The sequence below is a fragment of the Saccopteryx leptura genome, chromosome 1, assembly GCF_036850995.1.
Source record: "Saccopteryx leptura isolate mSacLep1 chromosome 1, mSacLep1_pri_phased_curated, whole genome shotgun sequence".
In the NCBI taxonomy this organism is placed as follows: Eukaryota; Metazoa; Chordata; class Mammalia; order Chiroptera; family Emballonuridae; genus Saccopteryx; species Saccopteryx leptura.
In genome coordinates this window covers 390,854,507-390,870,721 of record NC_089503.1, presented here as the reverse complement: position 1 = coordinate 390,870,721, position 16,215 = coordinate 390,854,507, and the positions used below count along the sequence as shown (strand labels likewise).

The 16,215-nt window shown below is 55.1% G+C and overlaps 1 protein-coding gene and 1 long non-coding RNA gene across 6 annotated transcripts in view; one reads left to right on the top strand and one right to left on the bottom strand.

Moving 5' to 3' along the window:
• LOC136387819 (uncharacterized) overlaps positions 1-16,215 on the top strand; it is a 253,253-nt gene that overhangs the window by 41,260 nt on the left and 195,778 nt on the right. The window lies entirely within an intron of this gene.
• LOC136387817 (patr class I histocompatibility antigen, A-126 alpha chain-like) overlaps positions 1-16,215 on the bottom strand; it is a 60,633-nt gene that overhangs the window by 44,016 nt on the left and 402 nt on the right. Inside the window, exons 2-8 of one of the 5 annotated variants that reach the window (XR_010748164.1) lie at positions 15,693-15,977; positions 15,208-15,483; positions 13,945-14,220; positions 13,713-13,823; positions 13,244-13,276; positions 13,059-13,106; positions 12,839-12,907 (exon numbers count right to left, since the gene is read on the bottom strand). Coding sequence is in view for 3 of the 5 variants with exons in the window: in XM_066359889.1 (XP_066215986.1) it covers positions 13,059-13,106; positions 13,244-13,276; positions 13,713-13,823; positions 13,945-14,220; positions 15,208-15,483; positions 15,693-15,977 (1,029 nt within the window). In the remaining 2 variants the exon portion in view is untranslated. Of the gene's footprint in view, positions 1-1,575; positions 1,659-12,838; positions 12,908-13,058; positions 13,107-13,239; positions 13,277-13,712; positions 13,824-13,944; positions 14,221-15,207; positions 15,484-15,692; positions 15,978-16,215 lie in introns of those variants that run through there. The other 4 variants (XM_066359889.1, XM_066359891.1, XM_066359890.1 and 1 more) reach the window with 4 other exon arrangements.

Below are 16,215 nucleotides of genomic sequence, written 5' to 3'. Positions count from 1 at the left end.
ACCTCACCACATATCAATCAGACTACAAAGCCATCAGCAAAACCATGCAGCACCAGAAGTCGCATTAATGGTAAAAAGTACTTTATTCATCATTAATTAGCAACAGCATAACAACGTTATTAAAAAGAATTCAGAGACTTATTGTACTTTAAAAGTGTTAGTCTTACATAAAATGCACACATTCACTTGTATTTAGTGTTAAACATATTGTATGGCTCTCACGGAATTACATTTTAAAATATGTGGTTTTCATGGCTCTCTCAGCCTAAAAGGTTCCCGACCCCTGCTGTACACATCCTTGTGGATTTCCTCATGTCCTTCAAATCTTTCCTCAATGTCACCTTTCCAGGGAGGCCCATACTGACCACCCAAACACAACCATTTTTATCCTGACTAGTGCTGGCACAGTGGATAGATTGTTGACCTGTACACTGAGGTCCCAGGTTTAAAACCCCCAGGTTGCCACCTTGAGGATGGGATCACAGACATGAACCCAGAGTCACTGGCTTCAGCCCAAAGATTGCTGTCTTGAAGCTCAAGGTCACTGGCTTGAGCAAGGGGGTCACTGGTTTGGCTGGAGCCCCCAGAGGCACATATAGATGCAATCAATGAACAACTAAAAGTACCACGGCTGAGTTGATGCTTCTCAGCTCTCTCCTTTCTCTCTCTCTCTTTCTGTCTCTTGCTAAAATAAAGTAAAGTAACAGCCATCTTCCTGTCCCCACAACCCACACTCGGGATCGCCTTCCCCACTGCGTTTTCCCAGGACACTTCCCTGTTTACTGCGCTCATACACACCTGTCTCTCCCCACATGACACAGGCTCCCAAGGCCAGCACTGTTCCTGATCTGACTTCAGTGATGTTCCCACGTGAACAACAGTGCCACACGTCTGCACACACCCAGTTGTGGTTCCTGAGTGGTCCGTGTGGGGCAGCTCCCTGCACTAGAGACGCGTCTCTGTTGATGGGGCCTCAGAGCACAGCTGTCCTGTGGCGGCTGCAGCACAAGGTGCCCTCACACTGACCGCAATGCACCTGCACTTTCCCAGGCTGCTCCCCCTAAATCTACAGTGGACCCCTCTCAGCTCGTCCCTGAGTCTGCACAGGAGTCAGACACATTCACACCCGGAGTTTTATTTCAATTATGGAGTGAGACGCTGCAGCTCAGTGCTCCACAAAATACAGACAGGGATGCGGAGGGCCCAGCGCCTTCTGCTGGACAGGGAAGTGTGCGGAGGGGACCTGGGGGCAGGGGTGGGCCAGTCTCCCTCCTCTTCACACTATGCTGATAGGAATGCAGACACGTTCAGTGCCCTTTGCAGAGAGAGACGTGAGAGGTTCCTAAAGTCACAAACACGGCTGGTGGTTGTGTATGTGTGAAGCATCTTCCTTCACTCAGTCCCCGACAAGGCAGCTGTCTCACGCTGTAGAAGAAAATAATCACGAACAAATTCAGGTCAGTGCCTCTAACTGGTGACATTCTCAATAGTTCACCACGTGCTCAAACTGTCCCAGAGAATTCCCATCACCCAGTCTTGTCCCCTCTGTCCCAACCCCTCCCATCAGGGTCTCACCTTTAGAAGCCGTGAGAGACACATCAGAGCCCTGGGCACTGTCACTGCCTGGGGTAGAACACAACAGGACGTGGTCAGAGCCCTCAGGACAGGAGACAAAAGGTGGAACTATAGCTGGTGGGGTCCCCCATGGCTCCCATCTGCACTGACACAGGGTCTCAGGGGTCACCCCTCCATACTCACTGGCAGCCTGAGCGTAGTTCCCTCCTCTCCCACCTGCAGAAAGAAAACATCCCGTGAGAGACCAGGGAGGAGGCAGGGCCATGAGGTCCAAAAGGAACCCTTAGTCCTAGGCCCAGAGATGTTTCCAGAACTGTGACTGCAGACCCAGGGCAGGATCAGGAAACGCAAGGAAAGTACATGTGTGGGGACTGGACCACCCATCCTTCTGAAGGTCTGTCCTCAGCAGGACCCTCCCCTCTGACCTGTGACTGTTGGGAACCAGGTCCCCATCACCAGACTCATCAAGGTGATAACTCTGTCCCTCATGTTCACACGTGTCTCACTAAAGAGTCAGTGTTAGCAAACAGCCCCAGACTGGGCAAGGACACGTGTGGGGATGATATTTATCATTAATGAAGCGGACACACTTCTCCTGAGCTTGAAACCCCCTGTGGGACAAGAAACTCAGACCCCACCCTTCCCTACCTGAGCGCCTCCTCCTCCACATCACAGCTCCCACCACAGCTCCAGTGACCACAGCTCCAAGGAGGACCAGGACAGCAACGGTGACCACAGTAGGATTGGTGGCCTGAGGAGGCTCTGGGAAGGGAAGGGAAGGTCAGAGCCCTGACCCCCAGGCCGCAGCCCTGACCCTGCTGAAGTCCCCCAGAAGCCCCTGCTCCCTGAGAAGAGGCTCTGTGCCCACATCCCCTCCTCACCCCATCTCAGGGTCAGGGGCTTGGGCAGCCCCTCGTGCTGCACATGGCACGTGTAGCTCTGCTCCTCTCCAGGGGGCACCACCACGGCCGCCCACTTCTGGAAGCTCCCGTCCCCCGCAGGCCTGGTCTCCACAAGCTCCATGTCCTGGGTCAGGTCCTGCCCATCACGCTGCCAGGTCAGGGTGATCTCCGCAGGGTAGAAGCCCAGGGCCCAGCACCTCAGGGTGACCTCACAGTCAGAGATGGGGTGGTGGGTCACGTGTGTCTTTGGGGGGTCTGAGGAGAAGGGTGAAAAATTCAAGAACTTTTTATCCCTCATGGGTCACTCCAGCAGCACTCCTGTGACCATCCTGAGAGTGGACAGGACAGCTGGGGTGGGGGAGGGAGCACAAAACCCAGACACCAGCTGGACAGAGGCACCTGGGATGATCTCCTAATGTTCAGAAAGTTCTAGAGTCAGAGTGACACAGCCCAGGGTAGGAGGCAGGAATCTGACCTGAGAAAACAAAATTCTGATCCCGACCTGGGTGGAGGCCAAATAACTCAGAAAAGCCGGGTCAGACCTCAGACTTACTGGGTGGGAGACAGAGAACAAGGCCTGAGGGAGAAAGTCCCCATGGGCCCCAGGGCCACTGCCAGGGTCAAGGGGAACTGCTGGTCTTCCCTCCATCCCGGAGAAACTGCACCTAATTGTCTCTGAGAGAAGATCTCGTCCCAGGGGACTCAACCTCCGGACCCAAAGGAGGGTGTTCTGACCTCGGTCCATTTCCTGTCTCCGTGTAGGAGCCGCAGCCCGAGGGGAGAGGGGGAAGCCCCGCAGCCCTGGTACCTGCGCGCTGCAGCGTCTCCTTCCCCTTTTGTAGATGAATGCGGAGCCACTGCACGCACTCCTCCTCCAGGTAGATCCTCCAGTACTCCGCCCAACCGATCTCCTCCCAGTTGCGCCGGATGATCTGAGCCGCCGCGCCCACCGCGGTCCAGGAGCGCAGGTCCTCGTTCAGGGCGATGTAGTCGGTATCGTCGTAGGCGAACTGACTGTACCCGCGGAGGAGGCGCCCGTCCCGGTCCACTTCGCAACCAGCCATCCCCTGGAGGGTGTGAGACCCTGACCCCGCCCCGCGGTCAGCCCCGCCCACTCGGCCCCGCCCCCGCCCCGACCGGACCATGAGCATTAAACCTAAATCCCCTAAAAACCGGATCAAAGTCCAGTGGGCCCCTCCCGGGTGGTGTGGCGGGTCCCGCGGTCACGGGTGGATCTCGGACCTGGACACTTGGGTGACCCCGGTCCATCCGTGGAGATGGGGTCGTGACCTGGTCCCGCCCACGTGGCTCACCGTTCTCGCTCTGGTTGTAGTAGCCGCGCAGGGTGTTCAGGCTCACTAGGAAATGATGTGCGTAGCCCTTGGTGCGCAGCGTCTCGCGGTCCCAATACTGCGGGTGCTCCTGCTCCACCCACGGCTGCTCCATCCACGGCGCCCGTGGCTCCGCCCTTGGGCTCGCGGCGTCGCTGTCGAACCGCCCGAACTGCATGTCGTCCACGTAGCCGACGGCGATGAACCGGGGCTCCCCGCGGCCGGGCCGGGACACGGCGGTGACGAAATATCTCAGGGAGTGGGAACCTGGGGATGGGCATGGGCTGACACCCAGCGACCCTTCCCGGCGTGGGTATCGGGCCCGCAGTATGCGGGACAGGAGAGGAGGGGTCCCGGGAGAAGGAAAAGGGGCGAAAAGACGCATGTGGGAAGTCAGGGTCTAGGATAGTGCACACGCGCTCCTCGGGGTGCTGCGCCCCCGCCGGGTCCCCTCGCTCCTCCCCGCAGAGGCCGTTCCCTCCAGACCAGAACTCACCTGCCAAGGTCGGGGTGAGGACCAGGGCCCCCAAGAACAGCTGGAGGAGGGTCGGGGACTCCATGACCCGCATCCTCAGGTATGAAGACAATCTGAGTCGGGTGGGTCCGCGGGAACCTTATAACCAGGGACGGCAGAGAGGCTGATTGGCTTCTCTAGAAACAACTCACCCAATGGGGGTGCCCTATTCTGCAGCGTCATGAGTATCCAGGAAGGAAGATCTGACACAGGAGGTAAGAGGCAGAGGTGAAACACTAGAGATGGGGACTCTCGAACACTAATCTTCCCCACCCAGACTCTGCCCTTGGCTGAGACCCTGAAAGCCAGGCCTGGGGACCCGGGACTGTGCCCTGACCCGTCCTGCGCCGAGAGCGCTTTGTCACCCGGTCTCCTTGAGTCCTGGCCCAGGGGCTGTGTGAGGACACCAGGGAGAGACACCCCCCAGGGTGGGACCCTCCCAACTCTTTCTCTTCTCTTCCAAAAATTACTAGCCCTCCCTGAAATAGACTCCCTGCCTCCCACCCCTTATTCCCCCCCCCACACACACTCTTCTAGAAGAAAACTCACTCCAGGGAACCGGATGTCAGAGAGTGAGCTCGCCCTGGGAATGGAGGTGGAGGGACAGGGTTTCTCTTAACCCTGGAGGAGCTGTGTCTGAAAACACGGGATGGAGATTCTCAGAGACCAGTCTCCCTGTTGTCTGTGAACCCCAGTGGGGAGCACAGTCTTGGAAACCCTGAACATCAGGAAGCTGATCTGTAAAGAAGTGATTTTGTCCCCTTGGTACAGAAATGTGTCTAACCAGCACTGCAGTCAGACTCACAGAGCTGAATTCTACTTCCCACACAGTGTGTCTGTGACTCCGGATTGTTACATTGTGAAATGATCTTCATTCAGTAGCCCTGAGTTTGTCTGTGAGTCCCCCACATCCTCAATACAGAGAAGCCCAGGGAAGCCGTGTGTCACTGTGCATTTCAACAAGAGCATGTACGTCCTAGAAGTTACAAGTGTTCAATGTGGTCATCCAAATGATGGAGAGAGAGAAGGAAGGTTGGCTGGAGGCGTCCCAGACCCAGGTCAGAGTAAGGAGAGTTCAGAGAGGGTGTCAGGGAGCCTGGAGCCTAAGTCAGCCTTCAAAGGGTCAATGGTCCTGCCTCAGTTTCCCTGTTGCTCTCAATCTTTGACAGGAAGGAGCCTGTGAGAAGTGAGGTCCCAGAGCAAATGGGGCAGCAGATTTGAGAGCACAGCAGCGGGGCCATCGGTCAGTTATGCTCCCTCAGGCTGAGGTCTGGGTGTGCATTCTCACGCTGCCACATGACCTAGTGAAGGAAAAAATGACGAGAGGAAAAGGGAAGAACTGCTGGACCAGCACCTTTACGTAGACGAGAAGGGATGAGGCCTCGAGCACCAGCAGAGGGATGGCTCTGGCTGGGAGTGTGGACAGCTCACCTGTGGTGACGTCTCCAAGTAGACGGTGTTGGAAATCTGTAATAATCATCTTCTAATGTGTCCAGTGTTCTCAGTGAAGCAGGAAACAAGGTCACTGGCAGTGATGAGATGGGGAAGGAGGGTAGATGTCTGAGCAGAGGATGGGGGAGACTGAGGGAGCCATGCAGGGACAGGATGATTGTGGGCAGCAGTGTGGACCCCCTTGTGGTCTGGGTCATGATGTTAACGCGACAGTATCCACGTGTCTGTGTTGTCTCCAGCCTCCTGTAGCTGCACGGGGCAGGTGCAGGGAGGGCAGAGGTAGAATTCCCCTGCTGTGTGGTTTTTCAAGCAAGGGTGAGAAGGCAAGAGAGACCAAGGGAGAGATTGAAATGCTGTCTCATGGAATTGAAGATGAGTGAGGAGGGAGGAGAGGACATTGAGGGGTGAGGGACGGTGACAAGATGGTAGGATAATAACCTGGGATCCCAGTGGGCACAAAGGATTGTGGGAGGTGATGTAGCACAGGGTGGTCTCAGGCCTGGGAAACAGGCACATTTGTGATGAATGGTTTGCTGACATTACATTACACATGTGATCAATAATCGCCCCAGTGTTTCCAGAGCTGAGGCCGCCCTGCGGGGTGAGTAGGGAGATGGAGGGCAGAGTGTGGGGAGCATGGCGTGTAGACTGAGGGAGGGCTGGATTATTGGCAATGACAAGTCTAGGGGATGACAAGGGAGGGGGCCCAGGAAGAGCAGAGCAGAAGGTCATGGAGGAGAGGAGCTCAGGGAAGTGAGGGGCCAGGGACTGAGCATCCTCTGCTGTGTGTGTTCTGTCCCTGCTGTAAAGTGACCACAAACCGAGTGGCTTTAAACAGCAGCCCTTTATTATCTGACGGTTGTGCAGGTTACACATCCGACATGTCCTCACCGGGGCTCTGGAAGAATCCACTGCCAAGCTCGTTCACTTCGTTGTCTGACCTCAGATTCTTGCAGATGTGGGACTGAGTCCCTGTGTCCTTGCTGGCTGTCAGCTGGAACCACCCTGAGCTCCCAGAGGATGTCTTCAATCCTGGAACATGGCCCCCACAGCACACACAATCCTTCCCCCACGTGGAACCTCTCTGCCTCCCCTCACCCTCATCTCTCCTGCAGCCTCTCTGACTCCAGCCAGAGAAACCTCTCTGCTTTTAGGTTTATGTGACGTGATTGGGCCCAGCCAGGTGATCCAGGATGGTTTGTCCTAAGGTCCTTAACCTCCATTACATCACCAAGTCTGTTTGCCATGTAAGGATACCTGTTCACAGGCAGTAAGGATTCGGGATGACATCTTTGGGGACCACTGTTCATCCTTCCACATCTGATTAGGTTGAAATCACCGAGGTCAAGGAGGTGGCACTCTGGGGAGGGTGACAGTGAGCCAGTAGCTAAAAGTAATGGGGAAATGGCCTGGGGGTCCCCAGGGACTACCTACAATGAGGGGCATGGGGGCTCTGATCTGATGATGGATTAGAGGATGTTAGGGAGGAGAGAGGGGAAAAGTCAAAGCAGTTGAGGAGAAGGACCCCACCCACCTCCAGGCCCAGGACACAAGGTCTGTGGGAGGGAGACACCCCCATGGCAGGACTTCAGAGGGAGCCGTGTCCTCAGGGAGACCCAGGTCCCTGTCAGAGCTGCAGGTGCAGGAACACCCTGGGAGGACTGTGTGGATTTGGCTGATCCTGGGCTGAGACCTCCGGGGGACACAGTGGGAAGGTTTCAGGAGCTGGGGAGGGGGTGTGAGGGGAGACAGAGTAGGGGTGCATGGAGTCTGTGGAGATGAGCATGCACAATGTTTGGGGGACCAGGGGTGACTGAGACAGACAGGGGAAAGGAGAGAAGGAGGTTAGTCCTGGTGGGTTCAGGGCAGATGGTGGCGAGTGTGAGAGAGGGAGGTAGGAGGGGCAGGGGTCTGGGGCTCTCACTTGGGCTCTGTCGATGGGGATGAGGAGGTTTGGGGTGGTCAGTCTCAGTTCCAGTGTGTGGACCCTTTCTTGACCCCTTGATTGTGGGGTGGAGTGTTGGAGGAGTGGAGGATCTTAGAGAATGTTTAAGAGTTCACTCCTAACCCTGAGGGAGGGGACTGTGCCCACACAGGTCTCAGTGTGACACCTGCTGTTGAAGATGTGACTTCTGGGGCACCAGGTGTGACCCTGACACAAGGGCCCCTTCTGTCCTGGTGACAAGACAAAAGGCCCAGGGGGCTGTGCTTTTAGCCCCAGAGCCCCATGTGCATGTCCACACTGTGGACGGTTATGTAGACATTGAGATGTTGTCCCAAATAAGAGATGATTTCATTTCAAAATCCAAGTTTAAAAAAACTGAGAAATAGGGAGTGAAAGAAATGTTTCTACTTCTCAGATTTCCCTGGTGTTACCATCAAGGGGACAGAGAGAGGGGTGGCCGGGAGGGTGGACACTCAGAGACGGCACAAGGCCCTGAGCGCTCCTCTTCTCCACGTGAGAGGCTCTGGGGGGATGACACAGAGGACCTTGTGTGACTTTGACACTTCATACTGTTAGGGAATTACAGTTGTTTTCTTCAGTGTAATAATGATAGTATTTAAAGGAATGTTATTTTTTAAGAGATGAATATTGGAATGTTTAGGGGTGAAGGTCATGATATTAGCAGGTTATTTTTAATAATTTTAACAAAAATTATAGAAATACATTACATTAATAAAATGTAGCAAAATGTTAAAGTGATTAAGTCTAGTTGTTTCAAAACATTGAAGTGATTAAATGAAGTTCTTTCAAACTTTAGGTATGTTTGAAATATATCATAGTAACTTGGATAAAGAATTTTAAATAATGATGCATAATGACATGGGAAAAATTCACAACATGCTGTGGAATAAAAATTAGGCTTTAAGCATTTGTGTGAGGATGTCGGTGTGTGTGAGCATGTGTCTGTGTACGTCTTAGCATGTTTGTATGTGTGAGAGCATGTCCATGTGTTTGAGTGTGTCTGTGTGTTTTGAGCATGTCAATGTATATGAGCGTGTCAGTGTGTGTGAGGTGTCTGTGTGTTTCTCTGTGTGTGCATCTGTGTATGTGTCAATGTGTGTGTGTCCGTGTGTGTGTGTGTGTGTGTGTGCCAGGGTTGTACACACTCACTGTGTCGGTGTGCAGCCGTGAGTGTGGCAGTCTGAGTGCACTCTCTCATTCATTCACTGAACACACAACAACGGAACATTTCAGGGCAGTGGGAATGCAGCTGTGGACATCACATCCCTGTCCCTGTCCTCACAGAGCTTACAGTCTCAGGAAGGGACAGACAGTAACAAATAGATACAGTGTAAAGTGTGCTAGTGACCTGGGTGTGAACAAAAGCCCAGCAGTGAGGGGAGAGGGAGGCTGAGGAGACCCAGGCAGGGCAGGGAGGCCCCTCAGGAGGACCTGGGGAGACGGTCAGGGAGGGAGGTGCTGCCTGGTGACAGGTCCTCAGCCCGGGGACAGAGCGCGGGCTCTGAGGTCTGAGCACCCTGGGCGCCTGTGCGGGAGGAACACTGGGGACCGGGGTCCGGGCCCCTCACACGGCCACCGCTGTGTCCCCTGGGCCCGGACTGGAGAGGGTCTTACAAATGAGAAGGGTTACAGTGTGAATCATGCCTGAACAGGTCATTCGGGCACCCGGAAGCACTTATGGGAGTTCATGCTTCCTGCTCCTCCCCCCTTTCTCTCTCTCTCCTCTCTCTAAAAATTAATAAATAAAAATTTTTTTTAAATGTTTCTGTTGAGACATAAACTAACAGACTCATATGAGCTCCCTTGTAGATCACTGTCTCTCCCTGGCTGTTTTTAAGATTCTGTCTTTAACTTTTGGTATTTTAATTACAATGTGTTTGGTGTAGGATTTGTTAGAATCCATTGGAGTCTGAAAAGACCAGTGTGACAGGCTTTATTGAAAGGAGCCGGCCGGGCTGGCTCGCAGGGGGGAGTCCACCAGGTACAGGGTAGGACGTGCTGTTTAAGGGTTAGGGGCGGGGAGTAGGAAGGGCCCTGGGGCATCAGCTGACTGGCTGCTGGACAAAGGATGGACTGTTATGGAAGTTTGAGTGTGTTTAACTTCTAGCGGTCTTCAATCACCCAGGACTTCTCGGCTTGTGACATCAGACATTTCTTTGTGGTTGGTCATCTGCCACAAGTCCTGAAACATCCTCACCGGCAGGGTTATAGAGATGAAACCTCAGATTCCCGACTACGTGATATATTTCTATATAAAAGGAAAGAGAGTGGTTCCCAGAGGCCTCTGGGAGAGAGGAGACGGGGGCGCATATGTGGCACCCAGTAAGAGAGAAAGTAGAGCTGGTGTTAGGAGGTCAAGAACTGGGGCATGGTGGTTGGGCTTAGAGGTGATGAAGAGGAAGAGAAGAAGAAATTGAAAAGCCGCTGTTTCTTTGCAGAATATTCAAGTAGAGAACCTTGCCAGGCCCAGTCCCGTATCTAAGTGAGGAGCCCGTCACTTTCACTGGAGCGAGGCCTCAACCAGGAGAGGTCCTCGAGGCCTGAAGAAGGAAGTGGAAGAATCCGCAAGGTGGTCATTGGCAGTTGCCTGTCGTGAGTGCCCGCTGGACCGGGTGGTATGGTGGGATATGGCCTCTTGGAGGAGCATTATGGGATGGAATGGTCTGGTTCTTGGATAGGGGCACATGTGGAGATTCTGAGAGACAGAGGACCTGTGGGGGTGGAGATGTGGGTTTTAGGGGAGTTGGTGGGATAAGGCTTAATGTGGGAGAGGTGAGTCCAGTGTGAGTCTCCTTCCACTTTGATGGTGGTAGCGGTGGACAGGATGACAGTACGGGGCCCTGTCCAGGTAGGCTGGACAGCGGTTTTTCCCTGTGTCCTCCTGTAGACCTGGTCCCCAGGGAGGATTGACAGGTGTGAGTCCGTGGTTGGAAAGGGCTGTGGAAGGAGCTTGTCAAGCTGGGAATGGTAGGTTTAGTATAGCTTGTCTGCTCGGTTTGCAGCTGGGGTGGGTAATCTCCTCTGAGAGTGCTGGCTCTCTCACAGCAGGTGGCCCCTCTCTGAGTCTTGTACATGAGAGTGGAGTGAAGGAGATGAGTGTTATTAAGAGGAACAGGGAGAGCTGAGTAAGCTGAGGGTGACATGCACAGACACATCCAGCAGTCAGCTGCATAGGAGGAGTTAGTCTTGAATACCAGATTTTAACTAAGATTAAGAGAGTTTTTTTAGATGAGAGGATTTTAAGAGGGAGGGTATGGGGCAGAGTATGCCTTTAAGGGTAATGAGGTAAGAAAGAATAGAGCAAGCTGGAATCTCCGTCCTGTCTGCTGTCAGGGGGTGATCACAGTCACTCAGGCTCACGCTGTTCTTCTTCTGGGACTTTAGTCAGACTGACCTTGCTGGGCCCTCAGGGGGAGCAGGCGTATCTGGGCGGTGATTCAGGTTGACTGGAATGGTGATTTGTAGGCGTGTGTGGAGACGGAGCTTCCGTTTTCTTTAACCTGGAGACGTGAAACCAGGGGGCCTTGCCCGGGAGTTTTGCCACCGTGAGGGTGGTGAGGAGAACCTTGGGATTCACTGTGCTGGGTGGTCCAGGTAAATTTATAACAGAATTGTGCAAATCTGGCTCGCCAAGAAGCAGTAACAGGGCCAACTCAGAGGACGGGAGGTGAAAGGGGAGAGGGTCTGAATTTGGAGAGCCAAATTGGGATTCCACTGTTTTCAATAAGAAATCAATCAGGGGAACAGTTTCAGAGAGCAAGCGTTCAGATTTATTACCCTGACCGGGGACAGTTCCTAAATCTCCCACCTGACTCTGCCCCACGGCAGAGAGAATGACATCTAATTCCCAACATCACATCTTCTTACACACCCCCAGGCCCTCCCAGACCCACCATCCCTGAGAATTAAGCTCCAGACCAGGAGTTACCGTGTAACCAGCCCTGCAGGTGAGGCTGACACACAGCCCTGTGGAGATCCTGGTCTGGGTCCCTGCTACTAAACGTGTGACCTGAGACCAGCAGCATCAGCACCGACCTTGTTATAATCCAGACTCTCACACTCTGCTCCCGACGATCTGAGTCTTAACAAAATGGCAGGTGACCCCTGAGCACAGGGAAGTCTGGGACTCCGTGGTCGCCATGCCTTCTAGACACGGAGACAGAACTGTGCCGTCGGCTCTGGTGTGTGTCTGAGCAGATCGCTCAGCACTGGGTCCTGGTCAGTCCTTCCTCCTTTGTCTTCTGCAGCCATCACTGCCTGGGTCTCCTCCTCTATTTTCAAGGCTTTGAGTATCTCTATGAGCTGCCTCCCAAGTCAATTTCTCCAGCCAACATCTCTCCTGAGGACCCAGGTTCGAAACATCCAGGTCGCCAGCTTGAGTGTTGGCCTGAGGTGTGGAAGTCCCGGTTTCAATTCCCGGTCAGGGCACACAGGAGAGACAACCATTTGTTTCTGCCCCTCCCCTTCTTGCTCTCTCTCCCCTCCTGCAGCCACAGATGGACTGATTCGAGCACACTGACCCTGGGCACTGAGGATGGCTCCAGCAAGCCTCCACCTCAGGTGTAAGAAATGGCTCAGCTGTATCAGCCCAGATGGGGGCCTTGCCAGATGCATCCTGGCTGGGGCACATGCAGGAGTCTGTCTCTGTATCTCCGCTCTTCTTGTTTAAAACAGAAAAAGCTATATCTAGAGTCTTATTTCAATAAGGCAGTAAGGGGCTACAGCTCAGCCTGACCTGTGGTGGCCCTGAGGTCACTGGTGCAAAACCCTGGGCTTGCCCGGTCAAGGCACATATGAGAAAAAACCACTGTGAGTTGATGTGTCCCACTTCTACCCCATTTTCCTCTCTCTCTAAAAAAAAAAAAATTAATTAAAAAATGAAAAGAACAGAAGCTGCAGCTCAGGGCACCTGAAGGAAAGACAGGGATGCTCTTCTCTCCTGACCAGAGAAGACTCTGCTGGACAGGGAAGTGTGGGGAGGGGGTCTGGGGGCAGGGGTGGGCCAGCCTCCACCTCCTCACACTATGCTGATAGGAATGCAGACACGTTCAGATGCCCTTTGCAGAGAGAGAAGTGAGAGGTTCCTGAAGTCACAAACAGGGTTGGCAGGTGAGGGTGTGTGAAGCATCTTCCGTCACTCAGTCCCCGACAAGGCAGCTGTCTCACGCTGTAGAAGAAAATAATCACGAACAAATTCAGGTCAGTGCCTCTAACTGGTGACATTCTCAATAGTTCACCTCGTGCTCAAAATGTCCCTGAGAATCCATCACCCAGTCCTGTCCTCTCTGCCCCAACCCCTCCCCACATCAGGGTCTCACCTTTAGAAGCCGTGAGAGACACATCAGAGCCCTGGGCACTGTCACTGCCTGGGGTAGAACACAACAGGACGTGGTCAGAGCCCCCAGGACAGGAGACTAAAGGAGGAGCTATGTGGGGTGGGGTCACCCCATGGCTTCTGTCTGCACTGTCACAGGGTCTCAGGGGTCACCCCCTCCATACTCACTGGCAGCCTGAGCGTAGCTCCCTCCTTTCCCACCTGCAGGAAAGAAACATCCGGTGAGAGACCAGGGAGGAGGCAGGGCCCTGAGGTCCTAAAGGAACCCCTAGTCCTGGGCCCCAGAGAAGTTTCCAGAACTGTGACTACAGACGCAGGGCAGCATCAGGAAACCCAAGGAAAGTATATGTGTGGGGAGTGGACCACCCATCCTTCTGAAGGTCTGTCCTCAGCAGGACTCTCCCCTCTGACCTGTGACTATGGGGGACCAGGTCCCCATCACCAGACTCATCAAGGTGATAACTCTGTCCCTCATGTTCACACGTGCCTCACTAAAGAGTCAGTGTTAGCAAACAGCCCCAGACTGGGCAAGCACACGTGTGTGGAGATGGTACTTCTCATTAGTGTGGCAAACACACTTCTTCCTGGGCTTGAAACCCCCTGTGGGACAAGAAACTCAGACCCCACCCTTCCCTACCTGAGCGCCTCCTCCTCCACATCACAGCCCCCACCACAGCTCCAGTGACCACAGCTCCAAGGACCAGGACAGCAACGATGACCACAGTGGGGATGGTGGCCTGAGGAGGCTCTGGGAAGGGAAGGGAAGGTCAGGGCCCTGACCCCCAGGCCGCAGCCCCGACCCTGCTGAAGTCCTCCAGAGGCCCCTGCTCCCTGAGAAGAGGCTCTTTGTGCCCCTGTCCCCTCCTCACCCCATCTCAGGGTCAGGGGCTCGGGCAGCCCCTCGTGCTGCACATGGCACGCGTAGCTCTGCTCCTCTCCAGGGGGCACCACCACGGCCGCCCACTTCTGGAAGGTCCCGTCCCCCGCAGGCCTGGTCTCCACAAGCTCCATGTCCTGGGTCAGGTCCTGCCCGTCACGCTGCCAGGTCAGGGTGATCTCCGCAGGGTAGAAGCCCAGGGCCCAGCACCTCAGGGTGACCTCATGGTCAGAGATGGGGTGGTGGGTCACGTGTGCCTTTGGGGGGTCTGAGTAGATGGATGAGAAAACTCAGTAACTTTGCATCTGTCACCGGCCACTTTAGCAGCACTCATGTGACCATCCTGGGTGGACAGGACAGCTGGGGTGGGTAGGGACACCAGCATCCAACAGAGGAACCTGAAATGATCTCCTAGTTATTATTATTATTATTTTTAAGTGAGAGGATGAGAGGCAGATGGACAGATTCCTGTATGCCTGCTCCATTCTCCCAGACTGGGATCCACCTGGCAAGCTCATTACAGGGTGATGCTCCGCCCATCTGAGGCTGTAGTTCAGCAAAGAAGGTATTTTTAGTGCCTGGGGCAGAGACCACAATTGATCCTAAGTGCCCAGAGCCAACTCTCTGGAACCAACTGTGTTGGTTCCAGCAAGTAGCTGTGGAGAAGCACTGGTTGTTCTCCTGTGTGCCCTGACTGGGATCTACTGGAACAGCCACAGGCAGGGCTGACGCTCTACCACTGAGCCCACCGGATGATCTCTAGGTGTTTGGAAAGTTCTAGAGTCAGAGTGACACAGCCCAGGGTAGGAGGCAGGTTTCTGAGCTGAGAAAAAAGAATTCTGGTCCCGACCTGGGTGGAGGCCAAATGAGTCAGAAAACCAGGGTCAGCCCTCAGACACACTGGGTGGGGGACAGAGAACAAGACCTGAGGGAGAAAGTCCCCATGGGTCCCAGGCCCACTGTCAGGGTGAAAGGGAACCACTGATGGGTTAGTGCCAAGTTTATTTCAGTTCATAAATGGAACTTAGTTTAAAAAAATTCTTGATTGTTTTGCATGGAAAATTGCAACATGGAGACGGTTGTTCTCCCCTCCGTCCCAGATAGACTGCACCCTAATTGTCCCTGTCCCGGATCTGAAACCCAGGGAACTCAATGTCCCGAACCAAAGGAGGGTGTTCTGAGCCCGGTCCATTTCCTGTCTCCGTGTAGGAGCCGCAGCCCGAGGGGAGAGGAGGGAGCCCCGCGGCCCTGGTACCTGCGCGCTGCAGCGTCTCCTTCCCCTTTTCCAGGTAAATGCGGAGCCACTGCACGCACTCCCCCTCCAGGTAGCTCCTCCAGTTCTCCGCCACACCCATCTCCTCCCACTCGCGCCGGGTGATCTGAGCCACCGCGTCGGCCGCGGTCCAGGAGCGCAGGTCCTCGTTCAGGGCGAGGTAGTCGGTACCGTCGTAGGCGTCCTGTCTGTACCCGCGGAGGAGGCGCCCGTCCGGGTCCACGTCGCAACCAGCCATCCCCTGGAGGGTGTGAGACCCTGACCCCGCCCCGCGGTCAGCCCCGCCCACTCGGCCCCGCCCACTCGGCCCCGCCCCGATTACTGAGATTTCACCTAAACTGAATAGAAATCCGGTCAAAGTCCCCAGAGGCTTCTACCGGGTGGGGTGGGGGTCCGACCTGGACACTAGCGACGCCGGCCCGTCCGTGGGGATGGGGTCGTGACCGGGACTCACCCGAGTGACTCACCGTCCTCGCTCTGGTTGTAGTAGCCGCGCAGGACGGTCAGGTACTCTCGGCAATTTCGTGCGAGGTCCTTCGCGTCCCGCGTGTTCCGATCCCAATACTGCGGGTGCTCCTGCTCCACCCACGGCTGCTCCATCCACGGCGCCCGCGGCTCCGCCCTTGGGCTCGCGGCGTCGCTGTCGAACCTCACGAACTCCGTGTCGTCCACGTAGCGGACTTCGATGAACCGGGCCTCCCCGCGGCCGGGCCGGGACACGACGGTGATGAAATATCTCAGGGAGTGGGGACCTGGGGACGGGGAGGGGCTGAGAATCGGCGACCCTGGCAAGAGCGTTTCCAAGTCCGGGGTTTCCCGGACAGGAGGGGCGGGACAGAGTAAGTGGTGGGAACAGGACGGGGAGTCTGGGAGAGGCGGGTATTTAGCGGGGATCCGAGATCAGGACCCGCGCAAGGGACACCCGCCCTCCCCGAGGTCCCGCGGCCCCGCCGGGTCCCTCATTCACCCCGCAGAGGCCGTTCCCTCCCG